This window comes from Amyelois transitella, chromosome 2, assembly GCF_032362555.1.
Source record: "Amyelois transitella isolate CPQ chromosome 2, ilAmyTran1.1, whole genome shotgun sequence".
NCBI lineage: Eukaryota > Metazoa > Arthropoda > Insecta > Lepidoptera > Pyralidae > Amyelois > Amyelois transitella.
Window position 1 is genome coordinate 12,260,887 of NC_083505.1, and position 17,931 is coordinate 12,278,817.

Here is a 17,931-nt window from a genome sequence, read left to right on the forward strand (position 1 = left end):
AGGTAGACCAAAGGGAAAGGTCAAGGGGCGCGCACGTTTATATTGTCCCCGGGCGCTGAAGAGACGCTGTAGAGACCATGACAACATGACGTCACGAGGCGTAAAGTGTATCGTCAGCTCCTACTAGAACTACTCGTAAAGGGGCACTAAAGAGATTTTCTAGGGAGCCAAGGCAGGGTGTGCTGTAAGAGAACAAACGCGAGAGCACTCCGAACATGATTCGACACGTACTACTTGAAAATTGTTCAGTTAATTGTCTTTGGATTAATAACTAGACGTACGTTGATAAATGTGCTCATTTCTAAATTATCTTCTTCTTCTTCTTAATCCTGAATACATCACTGCAAAGAGGAGCCCGGGGTACGCCTTTTGTCCGTAATTGATTGGGTCAGGTTTTTACTCGAAGCGACTTCCGTCTGACCTTCGCAACATTTGCATAGGATGCTAATATGCTGGATCATGGGATAGCTCACTAGATAAACGTGTCACCTTTTCGGCCATTTTAGAAATTAATTCAAATTAAAAACTTTATTGTAAAACATAGGTAAGTAGTACAGATCTGTTACATGTCTTTATAGTATCACTATGTTTTATCTTGGAGAGGATGTACAATAGTTGATTTACCACTATATATTTGATATGCATAAAATAAAACAAATAAAAAGGAAATTATAAATTGTCACATCACATTAGAAATTATAAATTGTCACATCATTATAAATTGACACACAATTTTCTAATACAAATAGTTTTAATGCCTTCTTAAAGTTTAAAAAATTTAGAACCTTAAAGCTCTCTTAAATTAATATCTAATACTATTAAAAAAAAAATTGCCTGACATATCAACTCATTGCTTTGAAATTTGGCATATAATCCGCATGTTATCATTAGGGTGCATTAAGAGTAATTTTACTAAAAACTAATGGGAACAGAAAACGCGGTAGGTAGGTACTCTAAGCTACTATAATGAAACATCGATGGTCCGCTGAAATTATTTAATTATAAGCGAGTTTTGTTATGATTCCTAACATTGTTTATAAAAATAATCATTAATTATTTGTAAACATGTGCATAATATAAAGAACGAAAAAACATCGGTGTTTTGTTACCTACTGTTGAAAGAATCTTGATAAAATATACAAATTAAACTTTCTTGCCAAAATTACCTATCATCAGCTTGAATAGAAGAAACGTAATTTGTGAGGAACAGTTAGAATTACCAAATGTGCATGGAGTGAAAGATCTAATATAAATGAGAATAGCCTTAGGTGTATTTGATTGAACTGCTCGTCGCGATATAAATGTCGCAGCCAAATGTTAAAAATGGCTGTTCAATGAAACAGCTAGCCGTATAAATGAAGGCCGCCACTGAATTAAAATACTAGTTCTACAGTTAAATCATCAAAATAATCATTACTTAACATTCAACGTACAACCTTAACTATTGGAAATTAAATACAAAACACAGAAAACTAAACCCATTTTTTTATATTTTTATGTATTATAAAAATAAAACAAGAGGTTAGATTAACGAAAAACTTTTGTACAAAGTTTTAAGGCACACAAATATGAAATGAAAATATTATATTGTGTTCCTGAATAGGCTGAATAGGCAAGAGAACAACTAATCTGAATTCGTTATTATATTGACTGACATAACGTACAATACACACCGCTGAATCTAGAGATAATAAAATATGTTATGTAGGTAGGGCCCTCACTATATGGCAATAATACAGGGTGACATTTAATTCAACTGCATAAATTTAACTGTTAAGTGTACTCATCTAAAGGATATTTAAAAACGTTAAAAGAAAAATATCGGTTCATATTTCAGAAAGTACAAAAAATTAAAAGTATCAAAATCCACGATTCTAAATACGTCATATCACCCTGGCCGACGGAAAAGCGACGCGTAAGATTCAGAGGTCAACGACACAATTCATTCAGCTGAGCGATCTCGACAACTCTGTACTTTACATGATCTTGATACTAGAAAAATAATTTATTTTTCAGACATTTAAGAATTTACATGTTTAGTTTTAATTTCTTTTTGTAGTATTGGTCTTTAATAAAGCGTGTGACGTAGTTTTTGAGGGGTTTTTAAATGTGAAAATGTTGACGTTTAATTTAAATGAAAAAAGGCTCAAACAGCTCAGATGCATGGGTATAGTCTATGTTTCAAAGGATGCAGTTGTTTTAAATTTCACCCTGTATAGGATTTCTTGCAATTTCTAGCAAGAAAATTCGTGGGAAGGAAAATGAAAGAAATTTTTTACGCAGGCTTACTCCTATGACAGAATCGTAGATAAAAATGATTGTTTAATTTCTAATTTTTCTCAAGTGCTCGTAACATCATGTAATATGAGAATGTTGTTTTTAATATCTGTAAAAAAATTAAAATATTTCGTATTAAATTATACTATTTATAAATAATACAGGTATTGAACGCGCACTTAACGAACCTTTATTTTATCTCGGACGTTATAATAATGTTACAATGATCCATTATCGCCGAGCGGCTGAAAACGTCGGAGATAAAATAAAGGTACTTAAGTTACGTGCGCGTTTAATACCTGTATTATTTATAAAAAGTAAAAAAAAAATAGTAAGTGACTGGAATTTAATCTAAAAAATAAATCTTTATTACTCTGACTTTACAAAGTGCTCTGGACAAAATATAATATCGTTGAGTGAGCTTAATCAGTATGATATTTCGTTTAAGTTTTACAAGCTATTACGACAGCGCGAATTTAGCGCCACCTAAAAAAAAATACAGGTTTTTTTTCAGCAAATTCCACGGAATTTCTATTTTTTACCGGGACGAAAGTACCATATGGCAAATATTTTCCAAACGGCACCAATACAAGAATAGGACCACTCCATCTCTTTCCCATGGATGTCGTAAAAGGCGACTAAGCGATAGGCTTACAAACTTGGGATTCTTTTTTAGGCGATGGGCTAGCAACTTGTCACTATTCGAATCTCAATTCTATCATTAAGTCAAGTAGCTGAGCGTGGCCTATCAGTCTTTTCAAGACTGTTAGCTCTGTCTACCCCGCAAGGGATATAGACGTGACCATATGTATGCATGTCATTCAAAGTTCTATTGAAAGAGCAATTCATCTTTAATATTACCGTAGCCATGGTCTGAACTCCAACGTCCACCATCCCCATAGCCTTCAAACCCATTGGTGTTTGAGTCATTCTCAGCATCATCAGCACTAGTTTTCTGTTCTTTACGTCCATACACTCCCAGGGAACATTGTATGCAGCTCGCATTAGGGGATCTGACTGTTAAAAAATAGTCTTTTATTTACACAAATTATAATTATTAAAAAAATTAAGTCCTCTGTTAAAAAAGAGGTTACGTAAATTTTTCGCACAACACTTAATTGATCATCGTTTGGGCATGGAAAGCAATTGCGTGAACCTTTATGTGGGTGATTATAAAGATTTAAGATTTAATTTTGTCATATCGAGAAAATATTACCATTGATTTGATAACTTCGAAGACAACAGACATTCGCACCAAAAGTTCGCTGAGACCAATCGTCAAGGGGATGAAGCTAATCAGATTTTGAATATTCTGCAATACAATATAGAATTACAAATTGCATGCAATTTAACTTATCACCTTTTTAATATGTAGTTAAGCAAAATAAAGGAACTAGGGAATCAATATTGGCACTTAGAATGATAACTGACAGAAGTTTAGAACTACATAAGTCTTGACACACATACTGCATTCATAAATTTAGAAAAGGCTTTTGATAAGGTGGCCTGGAGCACGTTTAACTGTTTTTTCCCGGTTGTCGTCATTTGACCGTCATCAAGTGCCGTGTGGTTCCCGTCACCAATAAAAAAAGAATATGGCCTCTCTATCTCGTTCCCATGGATGTCATTAAAGGCAACTCAGGGATAAGCTTATAAACTTGGGATTCTTATTTTAGGCGATGAACTAGGAACCTGTCCCTATTTGAATCTCAATTCTATCATAAAGCCAAACAGCTGAACGTGGCCTATCAGTCTTTTCAAGACTGTTGGCTCTGCCTACCACGCAAGGGATAAAGACGTGATTATATGTATGTATATCATGTTATATATATTTGGGGTCAGATAGTGCTTAAAAATAGGAACAATATGAACCCTGTTGGGCATCGCAATTTTAAAGTAATATGGAGCGGCGGGCAGGTTAATATCGGTCAGTTCAGATTAGGCAGCATTTAAAATTTGTGGCATCAGTGTTGCCTACTATACACAGGACCATCATCAACCATTTTATAACATGTTCTTTTTTAAAATATTTTGAATTGAGTACGTACCAATTGTGAGCATTGTAAAAGCAGCAGACATCCACTGATTTGGTGAAATGTGAAATAAATTGCAACATTTACACCAACGGAGTCTGAGATTTTATTGTTATATCTGAAAGAAGTGCAAAAATTTCATTTTCATATTTATATTTTTTGATAAAAGGAATATGAATCATTTTATCACTTGGCATTGTCTATTCTGATGGTTTTGAAACAAAATTCTTCTATAGGTCTAAGATTAGAACTCACTTGATCGTAAATTTATGACATTTTATTAGAGTTCTCAATATCTTAGTTACTTCTGGCATATCCTCTTTTGTATATCGATTTATTGATGCAGTATCATTTGAACCTTGCCCTGTGAATCCAGGTCTTGGAAAATTTTCTAAATTGTCGATCAGTATTTTTATGTGTCCCCATAAATGAAATACTACTAAAGCAATTAGCAAATCATAAATAGTGAATACCATAGCGCACGTTACTGAGTAATAAATGTTGATTACATATACTACAACGCATCCTGTTAAATTGTGCTCGTAATCAAAAGGCAGCGCAAAATAAATGGCGTGTTTGTATGTGATGTTAGTAGACAATGGATCTTTATGTTTTTTGTTTAAGTTGAATATATTAAGGAGAAGTGGACCCAAATTAAAAGTTATGCCTGCAATTACAAATAGAATTAATGTGTAGATGGTAAAGAAATGTGAAAGCTTATGAATGAACTGATTCATCTGAAAATAAAAAGTAACAGTTTTTTAATTAGGTTGCATACTGACGAGAGTAATATATATATAAAAAATATTTTAATGATCGTCTGCCTCGTAAATAATGTATAAATAGTAAATTTTTTCGAGTTACCTACTGAAATAAACGTTGTAATTTATTTAATTTCTAGCGTTGAAAACTAAAACGAAATAACAAATTTCGTAATGAATATATAAATATAAAATAGATTACCTAAAAAAATCATATCCCGACTTATTATAAATGAGAAAGTATGTTTATTTGTTTGTTTGCTTTCTCTCAACGCGTAAACGTTATTTACTGAACTGATATACTACCTGCTCATACCACTATGATTTAGAGCTGGAGAAGCACATAATCATTCTGGTAAAAAACTATAGTTTCTGTGGAATTATAATTATTTTAATAAAATTTGTTTATCCACACTTACAAGAAATGAAGAGAAAATACAAGTATTTTTGTATGTTTGCAACGAATAAACTGAAAATCAATTGGACCGATTTTGATGAAATTTGGTAGATACACAAATATAATAAAACAATTAAGATAAACATACCTTCTTAGAATAGTCCGATTTGATTTTATTGTTCAACAGATGTAAGTCCGTGATAAAATCGGTTAACAACATTTCATAACTCTTTGTGAACATAGAGATGAATCTTAACTGAAAAAATTAAACTTTTAAACGACTTATGCGCCAATAAACTTTTAACATACTCACACATACATAGAATCACGGGCAGACAGAGCCAACCGTCATCAAAAGACTGAATGGCCACGCTCAGCTGCCTGGCTTAATGATAGAATTGAGATTCAAAGAAATTCACATAAGAGATTGGCAGGTTGCTAGCCCATCGCCTAAAAGAGGTATCCCTTAGTCGCCTTTTACGACATCCACGGGGAAGAGATGGAGTGGTCCTATTCTTTATTACACACTTATCTTTGCATATTTTCAGTTATTAATCAAAATCTGGGCTTTCTTGTCAACTTCAGCTTCGTTTTCTTCCTAATTTATTTCCTTAATTTGTATATATTAATATTAGATATATACTAGAGGTAAGAGGTCGCGGGTCGCCCGCGTACAACCAAAATATCCCCTAACTCCTCAACCTTCCTTTGGTTTCCGCTGTAATTACGGGAAATCCTCCCATAATATAGTCCTACTAATCCTACTAATATTATAAATGAGAAAGTTTGTGATTATGTCAGGATGCCAGTATGGATGTTTGTTAGATACTCTTTCACGAAAAAACTACTGAACCGAAATAACATATAGGCTACTTTTCATCCCGGAGTTCCCGCGGGATTGATTCCACGCGTACGAAGTCGCGGGCAGCCTCTTGTAACTAATATAAGAGACCTACATGGCAAATTTCTAGATTCAGCAGTTTGGACTGTGGGTTTTATGTTAGTCACCCAATATTGAAAGAGTTTTATTTATATTAAAATACACTTACCAAGGCCACAAATCCCATAAGAAATGTTATACACGCATGGTAAACCTGAATGTTGGTCTCTATTCCTATGATATTTTTTAGATAAACCATCTGTCTTGAAACGCCGATGAAAAATAAAATGATGTGCAAAAGTTTTATAGCACTTTGGAAACGTACAGGCACATCGTCTAGATGTCCTGGCCAGGCGCCAAAGCAAAGTAAGCCGTATCGCAAGTATTTAATGTGCTTTAAATCCAATGGGCTGAGAGCACCTCTGAAACACAGCATTTATATAAGTACCTACAAGTAAATAAATTAATACGGGACACGCAGATTGAATTAGCCTTGTAGTAAGTTCGAGACTTGTGTAAATAAACATTAGAAAACAATCAGAGAAAGTACGTTTCTCATCATGCCCTGGCCGGGATTCGAACCTTAGTGTCACAGAGAAGCGCACTACCGCTGCACCAAATTTTAAAATTCACAAATAATTACAGAATTAAGATACATAAATGAATAAAAAAATATTGATTGTAAAAACTTTTTTGAGGCAGATACTTACAATTGAATAATATATTACGTCATATTAAAAAGATAAAACAAAATATTTTTGAAAAAAAAGTTTAAAACCGACTTCAGTAACCACTTAAAGCAAACAAATTATTAAAAATTAAAATAAGAATATGTCGTACCAGGCGATTTGTATGTTGGTATCTAACCTATCGACAGGATTTTCGGATTCGGATGGGATTAAAAACCGGATATATGCATACATACATAAAAAAAATATGAACTAATTGAGTCCAATCATAAAAGTATTACGGGATATATCTGTTTATACTTACTGTAAGTCGTTGCCACTAGTGAAAAAACGCATTTTAATGTTTTGGTAAGTAACGCAGATTCAATTTATGAGTTTCAACCTACGAAAATAAAACATAAATAAATTATCTGTTGTCCATTCCAATTGAGATCGTTCTTTTTTTTGATAATAAGAATAAGCGTAATTTTTTACTATAAATAAAATAGTCCAGACGAAATTAAAATTGAAAACCTTACGCGGCGTGGTGACGATTACGGAAGTTTACGAAACAAAGCGACCATGTCGATGAAAAAAAAATAATTATCTAAGTAAAATGCGTCATGGTTGCCTTGTTGAAGCATTCGTGACACTTCTCACAAGAAGCTCCACTTCAACAAATGAATGTCATCACGTTAATTTGCACCTGCTCCATCATAAATATAGGTAATTGGAATTATGAAAGAATATGGATAGGTACAGAGAATAGAATAGAATAGAAAATTTATAAGCTTATGACTAGAGTTTACAAAAGGTGTAAACAAAACACATTTCCTCCTGGTCAGCCATTAATTATAACATGCAAATTATTATAAAATTACACATAAGTCACTTAAGTCATATAAATTAATTCTTAATAAAATTATGGGTTAATTTGTATAATCCTTTTGCCTAAAGTTATTACGTTAGTTATACGAGTATTATCAATATTGAATATCGTGATTTTAAATTTCGTTGCATTATACTATTTAAGAAATAATACAGGTATTAAACGCGCGACCGAGCGAGTCGCTCGGTGACCACGGACCATACATACATATAGTCACGTCTATATCCCTTACGGGATAGACACAGCCACTAGTCCCGAAAAGACTGAATGGCCACGTTCAGCTGCTCGGCTTAATGATGGAATTGAGATCCAAATAGTAACAGGTGCTAGCCCATCGCCTAAAAAAAGGATCGCAATTTAATAAGCTTAGTCGCCTTTTACGACATCCATAGGAAAGAGATGGAGTGGTCGTATTCTTTTTTGTATTGGTGCCGGGAACCACACGGACCAAATTCATTTTTTTTTTCATTCATTTAGAAACGTCCGAGATAAAATTAAAAAATAAATAAAAAGATTAAGAAAATGATAAAGGTTCGTTACGTGCTTGCATGTTTAATACCTGTATTAAGTATTTTAAAATCATAATCAATAACTAAGTTTTAATTAATTTAAATTTTAAATAAATAGATCGGCTTAGCCATCGCATGAGGCGCGATGCGCAACTGATTACGAGTTACCAGTAATTGTGAGTTTTGTGAAGAACCTGTATTCTCTTGTAGGTGACGCTAAATTCGTCGCTTTTTGTATGTGATATTTAATTCGGGCGTGGGTTTAGTTATCACATCGAACACGTATAGACACGATATCCAGCAAGTAGCCGCTAGGGGATAGCGAGCTACTGAACTTTGTGAGCGCTGACGTGGTCCAAAGACAAAGGCGTTTCTTTTTTTGACCATGAGAACATAGTTTGCCTTAATGGCATTAACTATTACAGCGGGACAGTTTTAGGCGAGACCTTGACGCTTCTCCAATAGCCTTTTCGTAAAAGCGCGCAAGGGGCTCCCAGGTGGGACTTAGACTTTGCCTTTGAGCAATGCAAACTCGCGAGCGGATGCAACGAAGGCCGCGGCGCGTGCGCATGCATATATAGGGCTCCCAGGATGCGAAGAGGGGCGCCGGGAAGAGTGCGTCGGCACGACGTCACATTAGGTATGTTTAGAAAAATGTATATTGCATTCTGTTACTACATTTAGTCTTTGTCGTTGTTCAGTATAACTCGGCCTTGCATTTACCATTAAAATATTGCATTGCTAGCTGTTGGCCGCGACTTCGTTCGCAATAAAAAGTTGCCTATAATATTTCTTTCGCCAACTTGCGGAGTACACAAAGCCAACAGTCTCAAAAAGCATGAAAGGCCACGTTCAGCTTACAGAATCTTACTGTTAATGACTTTTCCATTAGTCATAAAAAACAATTTCATATTTTGAAATAAACTTCATCTCAGATCCTTAATTTTCGGTGATAAAAATATTTTAATTTTATTTATTTTTTCAAATTTAAATTCATATCAGATCAAGTTTGTAGTAAATATACTTATTCATATTTTTTTTTAATAACCCACAACAATGACACAAATGTCACGTCAAAACATTTGTGATAATTCTCACAAGAAAGTGCAGCTGAATTATGTTATGTTTGCGCCTGTTCATTTATAAATAATCATTATCGTAATTGATTATCAAAGAAAAAACGTATAGCAAAACAACAAGTAGAAAATCTTTGTCCGATTAGAAAAATTTATATAAGTAACAGTGTTAAGTAAAGTGAAATAAGAATACATTTATATTTTTAATTTTTATATTACTGATATTTATTAAATCGGGAACGTCTTGGTGAAAGGTCAGGTCAAGAGTAGATGAAGTGAAAGAAGTGTATAGGGATCGTGGAAAGATACATACATACATACATATGATCACGTCTATATCCCTAGCGGGGTAGACAGAGCCACCAGTCTTGAAAAGACTGATAGGCCACGCTCAGCTGTTTGGCTTAGTGATAGAATTGAGATTCAAATAGTGACAGGTTGCTAGCCCATCGCCTAAAAGAGGCATAAGCCTATCCCTTAGTCGCCTTTTACGACATCCGTGGGAAAGAGATGGAGTGGTCCTATTCTTTTTTGTAATGGTGCCGGGAACCACACGGCACAAAAGATTCATTGACATTCGTGGAAAGATCGTGATAATTATTTGTGTAGGTATTTTAATAAGTGATAATATTTTTTGATCAGTTATGGTTATATTTTGATAAGTAGTTACGTAGAACGGAACGTAACTTCTTCCTAGTACTTGAGAAGTCTTTATCTTCACGTTATTACTGTCAGTTGTTGAATAGATTTTAATAAAAAGTTACAAAATAGGTATATGTTTAAATATGTTGATGCTAAAATTAATAATATATTTGGATTTGATATGAATGATTTGAATTTAAAAATGTTTGCGACAAAAAGTATATAATTTATAAATCGATATCGATTGACGTTGTGAATCGCATCGGTAATTTAACTATGCAACACTAAATAAGCTTTTATATAATTCATATAAATGTTCGGACAAGGTAAACTATAAAAAAAGACAAATATATTTGAGACATTTAATAAGTCAAAATTTATTATACAAGCTTGGAAACAAATAATTTTATAATATATATTATGTATTTAAAAAATGTGTAAGTACGACTTAAAATAAATGAAAATATTAGTAATATTGGTGTGGTGTGCTTATAAAATTGAGATCTTTTTTTAGGCGATGGGCTAGCAACCTGTCTTTATTTGAATCTCAATTCTATCATTAAGACAAACAGCTGAACGTGGCTTTTCAGTCTTTTCAAGACTGTTAGCTCTGTCTACCCCGCAAGGGATATAGACGTGATAATATGTATGTTTGTATGTATTAGTAATATTTGATTTATGTAGTATATAGTAGAACAACCCCCGTAGTATGGCTCGCGCAACGCCATTTTAAACGCAAGAAAATCTATCGCTGTTTCGCTTTTTATTATGACGTGAAGCGAGACATACATACATATAACCACGTCTATATACCTTGCGGGGTAGACAGAGCCAACAGTCTTGAAAATACTGATAGGCCACTTTAAGCTAATTGGCTAAATTATAGAATTGAGATCCAAAAGGTTCCTAGCCCGTCGCCTAAAAAAAGAATCCCAAGTTTGTAAGCCTATCAATTAGTCGCCTTTTACGACATCCATGGGAAAGAGATGGAGTGGTCCTATTCTTTTTTGTATTCAATTGGAAATTACCAGGAATTTTTCCTTTACGCAGGCGTATTCCAGTTTACTCTTCTTCCTCTTGCCTTTAGTCTCCGTTGCATCCTCATCACTCTGGAGAAGAGCCCAGGGTATGCTTTGACCACGGATCCTGGATTGGGTGAGTCAGGTTTTTACACTAAACTGACATTTGGATCTGATATCCACAACGTTTATAAGTAAAGATGACCCATATTAGACCGATTATGATTACACATCCAGTTGTCAAAGGTTGCATCACGATGTTTTCCCTCATCGTAAGAGCGTCGGTTAGTATTCAAACTAATGTATGTACTCTAGTTTACTATATAAAAAACATTTTAGTGCACATTGTAGTTAAGTACTGAAGAGAACCGATGAAATATAATTTGTTTTAATTTCTATTTTTTCTCAAATGCTCGTAACATCATGTAATATGAGAATGTTGTTTTCAATATCTGAAACAAATTAATAAATGTGTTGAATTTTAATGAACAGTTATTAACCCATGCCTTGTGTTCATTCTAATAAAGATAACATTTTTAATTTACTTATTTTACATACAAACATACATACATTTGGTCACGTCTATATAGATATCTATAGATATCTAAATTGGGATTCTTTTTTAGGCGATGGGCAAGCAACCTGTCACTATTTGAATCTCAATTCTATCATTGAACCAAATAGCTGAACGTAGCCCTATCAGTATTTTCAAGACTGTTGGCTCTGTCTACCCCACAAGGGATATAGACGTGACCATATGTATTATATGTATGTATTACCATAACCATGGTTTGAATTCCAACATCCACTATCCCCATGGCCTTCAGACCCATGGGTAGTTGAGTCTGCTTCAGGAGTAACAGCAAGAGTTTTCTGTTCTTAACGTCCATACACTCCCAAGGAACACCATACGCTGCTTGCATTAAGGGATCTGACTGAAATAAATAGTTCAAATTGTCAATAGTTCAAGTAAACAATTGATTTTCTTGGTCTCAGAAAACTCAAGATGGCGCTGATATAGTTTCTTAAACGACGGCCTCTGTGGCGCAGCGGTAGTACGCTTGTCTGTGATATCGGAGGTCCCGGGTTCGAATCCCGGCCAGGGCATGATGAGAAAAGAACTTTTTCTGATTGGCCTGGGTCTTGGATGTTTATCTATAAAAGTATTTATTATAAAATATAGTATCGTTGAGTTAGTATCTCGTAACACAAGTCTCGAACTTACTGCGAGGCTAATTCAATCTGTGTAATTTGTCCCGTATATATTTATTTATTTATTTAAAACGCGGTTTTTAAAATTTTTATATATCTTGGGAACCGAGCTTTTCTCGAACCTAGGACCTTGATAAATCGATTCCTTGAGCCGAAAAGCCCTTAATCTGTAACTTTCATGAAAATTGTTGGAGCCGTTTCCGAGATCCTGATTATATATATACAAGAATTGCTCGTTTAAATTTAGATGGACGGGACAAATTACACATATTGAGTTAGCCTCGAAGTTAGTTCGAGACTTGGGTTACGAGATACAAACTCAACGATACTATATTTTATAATAAATACTCATATAGATGAACATCCAAGACCCAGGCATATCAGAAAAAGTTATGTGCATCATGCCCTGGCCGGGATTCGAACCCGGGACCTCCGGTGTCACAGACATGCGTACTACCGCTGTGCCACAGAGGCCGTCAAGTTAAGTAACTGTAGATAATTAATATTTAAAAATATAAAAATATTTTTGACTTGACCAAATTAATTCTTCAAAAAGTTATTTGGACATCATTCGGGCACGGAATGTAAAGAAAAATCTTTATTTGTAAAAATGTTGCCAAGACAAGCAACATTTTTACATATAAAGATTTTTCTACCTAGATTACCCTGTAAGAAAGTTATTAGATCTCGTACAAAACCAAGCACTAAAGACTCTCTTCACCACCGTGTCGTGGTCACCAAGTGCCGTGTGGTTACACATACATACATATAATCACGTCTATATCCCTTGCGGGGTAGACAGAGCCAACAGTCTTGTAAAGACTGATAGGCCACGTTCAGCTATTTGGCTTTTAGATAAAATTGAGATTCAAATAGTGACAGGTTAGCAACCTGTCACTATTTGAATCCCATGCCCATCGCCTAAATCGTATTGAACCACCATTTCAAAAATGAATAGGACCACTCCATCTCTTTCCCATGGATGTCGTAAACGGCGACTAAGGGCTAGGCTTATAAACTTGGGATTCTTCTTTCAGGCGATGGGCTAGCGACTATTCACTATTTGAATCTCAATTCTATCATTAAGCCAAACAGCTGAACGTGCCCTGTCTGTCTTTCAAGAAGCTCTGTCTATCCCGCAAGGGATATAGACGTGATTATGTGTTTGTATGCACTCTTCACCTCAAAGCTAGAAGTAGAATAGTGGGTAATACAAAAGAATAATGTCGACACTAGATTTAAGAAAAAAAAAATTAAATAAAAACGTAAAAATCGTACCATTGATTTAATAACTTCGAAGACGATAGACATTCGCACCAAAAGTTCAATGAGAGCTATCGTCAAGGGGATGAAGCTTATCAGGGATTTGATATCCTGCAATATCATATTAAAAAAATAAATAAAATAGACTGTTTTGGACATAGTCATCAAATTTCAAAAAGTTATCCTAAGATGCAGGACTAAAACAATGTGCATTCGTCCACGATTTAGATTTAAGAGTTCTATATTTGTAAACTAGAGGCCGCCCGCGACTTCGTCCGCATGGAAACCCTATCAATCCCGCGGGAACTCTGGGATAAAAAGTAGCCTATGTGTTATTCTGGGTCTTCAGCTACCTACATACCAAATTTCATGGTAATCGGTTCAGTAGTTTTTGCGTGAAAGAGTAACAAACATCCATACAAACTTTCGCCTTTATAATAGTAGTAGGATATTGACGTCCGGTGTAAATGCCGCAGTGTAGTTTGTTCCGTACGTACATCAACGGCGCTCGGTAACCACGCATAATTTATAAGTACTTATAATTGAAAATTATTAATAATTGTTGAATATTATTAATACATACATACATACATAAAATCACGCCTCTTTCCCGGAGGGGTAGGCAGAGACTACCTCTTTCCACTTGCCACGATCTCTGCATACTTCTTTCGCTTCGTCCACATTCATAACTCTCTTCATACAAGCTCGGCGGTTTCGGGTACTTTTGACCTGACCCTTTACCAGGACGTCCTTAATTTGATCAAGATACGTTCGTAATATTATTAATAATTTTTGAAATTTGTGATAAAATCTGTTGGCCAGTAATATTAAGTTCTAGCTGTGCCCGCGACTTCGCCCGTGTCAAATAGTTATTTTGGGCATCATTAAAGCCCTCAACTATAATTACAATCTACAATTACTCAACAACAATATTTTTTTCCCGTTGTTTTTATATATTACATTATTTCTTTGATCCTTATAGTTGCAGCGTGATGTTATAAAGCCTAAAGCCTTCCTCGATAAATGGTCTATTCAACGCAAAAAGATTTTTTCAATTAGTTCCTGAGATAAGCGCGTTCAAACAAACAAACAGTCTCTTCAGCTTTATAATATTAGTATAGATGAGAAGATAGGTAAATAGGGTAGAAGGACATACCAGTTGCGAGCATTGCAAGAGCAGCAGACATCCACTGATTTGATGAAATATAAAATAAATTGCTACGTTAACACCAATGGTATTTGAGATTTTGTTGTTATATCTGTGAACAGGGTTAATTCATTATCCAATTGAATGTTTACCTTCTTCCTTGTCCTGGATTTAGTCGCAGTTGCACCCTTACCACTCCTTTGAACTTTGTATGCCTTTGACCATGAATCCTAGATTGGATGAGTCTGGTATTTTGCACGAAACGACTCCCATCTGATCGCAACCCATCCCATCCCATGACATCCTCCGCAACGTCTGCAGGGGAACCTAACCCATATTGGATCGATCTACATACATGCATACATATAGTCACGTCCATATCCCTTACGGGGTAGACAGAGCCAATAGTCCCGAAAAGTCTGAATGGCCACGTTCAGCTGCTCGGCTTAATGATGGAATTGAGATCCAAATAGTGACAGGTTGCTAGCCCATCGCCTAAAAAAAAGGATCGATTCTTGGTTACATATTCAGTTGCCTCACGATGTTTTACCTCACCGTGAGAGCATTGGTTAGTTTACAAACTGATGTACATAATTAAAAAAAATAATCACTGGTACATGGCCGAGGTGGTATTCGAACCTGTGCCTTTCTGCGCATCACGCATTTTAACTGGGCATCTTACCGATTCGACCATCGACGCTCTTTTTTAATTGAATGTTTATATACATACATACATAAAATCACGCCTCTTTCCCGGAGGGGTAGGCAGAGACTACCTCTTTCCACTTGCCACGATCTCTGCATACTTCCATCGCTTCATCCACATTCATAACTGGGTACTCTTGACCTGACCCTTTAGAGAATGCCTTGTGGCATTAAGTCAACCTGTTACACATTTAACGTGGGTAAAGTTTAAAATAAACAAATAAAACTCTTCTTCACTAAAAATTTGAACTCACTTGATAGTAAAATTGTGACATTTTATGAGAACTTTTAATCTGTCAGTCACTTCCAGCATTTCTTCGTCGGTATAACGCATCGTGGACGCATTAGCATTCGAAACTTGCCCTTTGAATCCAGGTCGAGGAAAATCCTCAAGATTATTGATCAATATTTTTATATGTCCGCACAAATGGAACACAATTAAAGCGATTACCAAATCATAAGTGACAAGTATCATGCCACACATTATTGAATAATAAATGTTGATAAAACATATAACAAAATATCCTTTTAAATTGTGCTCGTAATCAAAAGGTAACGCGAAATAAACGGCATGTTCGTATGTCATATTGGTAGTCAGTGGATCATTATATTTCTGATAGAGGTTGTATATATTTATGACAATCGGACCGACGTTGAAAGTTGAGGCAGTTATTATAATTAGAATTATTGAGTATACACTGAAGAAATGCGAGAGCTTATGAATGAACAGGTTCATCTGAAAAATAAATAGCAACAACTTTTTAATAAATTAATAGTGGCAAGTGGAATGATGTAGTCACAATCTTTTCGGGAAAAAGGCGTGATTTTATGTATGTATGTATGTTTTAATGAATCAGGGCAAGCAATCTGCCGTTATATGAAATATTTCATTCTATTAATCCATCTCCATAAAAACCGGGTAGATAGAGCCAATTTAAAAAAAAAATCTACAAATACTGTAAGCCTACTTTACGCTGTAGGGCTCTTCAAACTTATAATCACGTCTTTATCCCCTGCGGAGTAGTCAGAGCCAATTTTCTTAACTTATTTAAGAAAATTGACTCTGACAACTCCGCAAGACACACACTTCACTCTTAGAGATAAAAATCTCTTGCTTACTCGCACTCTTTTACAATGACGGATTTAAAATGTAATGCTTTATGTAAAAGTAACCGCAGCGGAAGCTGTCAAAAACAAAATAAACGAATGTAACAATTGAATACTTGTCAAATAACATACGATACAAACAATATTTCTATCTTATTTATATTGAAGCAATAATACCTTTCCTTAAATAAATTTGAAAATTGCAACTCTCTTGCACGATTTATTTATGCGCTATATTGAATATAGGTATTACGAGTATATAAACTCTAAGTGTTTATCAAATGAAGATACAAAGATTTATTAATTTAATTTTTTTCGGTACACAAACAGGTTACTTGAACAAAATTTACAAGCAACATTCAACTCATGAGCAAGCATGCAACCTAATTAGAGGTGAACACAACTTTCAAGTAAACAGGTAGAGTGTTAGTTATTATTAGGATTACAATAACATTACAAGATTTAGTAACTATTAGCATTAAAATTAGAGTTATACAAGAATATACTCGTGTATCAGAAATTAATTATTATTATTTGATATATGAATTTATACTATAATTGTAATGAGTTATGATGAAAAATCATGATATGCATACCTTTTTAGAATATTCTGATTCAAGTTTAAAATTCAACAGATGCAAGTCCATGACAAAATCAGTTAGTAATGTGTTACACTTTTTTGAAAATATTGATGTGAATCTAATCTGAAATAAAGTAATAAATATATATATTTTTATTAGAACGTGCCTTGTGGTTTCCGGCACCAATAGAATAAAGAATAGGACCACTCCATCCCTTTCCCAATGATGTCGTAAAAGGCGACTTAGAGGTAGGCTTATATACATACTTGGGATTCTTCTTTTAGGCGATGGGCTAGCAACCTGTCACTATTTGAATCTCAATTCTATCTTAAAGCCAAATAGCTGAACTTTGCCATTCAGTCTTTTCAATATTGTCGGCTCTGTCTACCCCGCAAGGGATATAGACGTGATTATATGTATGTATGTATTTATTTATTAGAACACACTTACAAAGCATACGACACCCAAAAGCATCGTAATACACGCATGATAAACGTGGATTTTCTCTTTCTTGCCCATGATACTTCTAATGTAAATAATCTGTATCAAATCTCCAGCGAGAAAGAAAACTAAATGCCACAACTTTATAGCACCTTGAAATCTTGCAGGTTCGACGTCGAGATGTTTGGGCCAAGCGCCAATGATGAGTAATAATGCTCGTAAGTTTCTTATGTACTTCAACTCCACCGGTTTGCGATCGGGTCTGAAACACGTTATTTTGACGAGGGAAATGCAGTTGTCACGCCTACCGTGCCGTGCGGTTCT

The 17,931-nt window shown here is 34.7% G+C and overlaps 2 protein-coding genes across 2 annotated transcripts; both read right to left on the reverse strand.

Annotated features, from left to right (window-relative positions):
- Nucleotides 1-2,329: 2,329 nt before the first annotated feature.
- Nucleotides 2,330-5,688, reverse strand: LOC106143622 (uncharacterized). Its single transcript, XM_013345750.2, has 6 exons — nucleotides 5,617-5,688; nucleotides 4,566-5,047; nucleotides 4,326-4,428; nucleotides 3,494-3,589; nucleotides 3,139-3,294; nucleotides 2,330-2,386 (listed from the first exon to the last, which is right to left on the reverse strand). Exons 1-6 carry the CDS (start codon nucleotides 5,686-5,688, stop codon nucleotides 2,330-2,332), a joined length of 966 nt encoding a protein of 321 aa, XP_013201204.2.
- A 5,858-nt stretch (nucleotides 5,689-11,546) lies between these two features.
- LOC106143623 (uncharacterized) lies at nucleotides 11,547-17,640 on the reverse strand. The gene is made up of 7 exons (XM_060954587.1): nucleotides 17,617-17,640; nucleotides 17,182-17,289; nucleotides 15,733-16,214; nucleotides 14,783-14,885; nucleotides 13,642-13,737; nucleotides 11,931-12,086; nucleotides 11,547-11,603 (listed from the first exon to the last, which is right to left on the reverse strand). Exons 1-7 carry the CDS (start codon nucleotides 17,638-17,640, stop codon nucleotides 11,547-11,549), a joined length of 1,026 nt encoding a protein of 341 aa, XP_060810570.1.
- Between the last annotated feature and the right edge of the window lie 291 nt (nucleotides 17,641-17,931).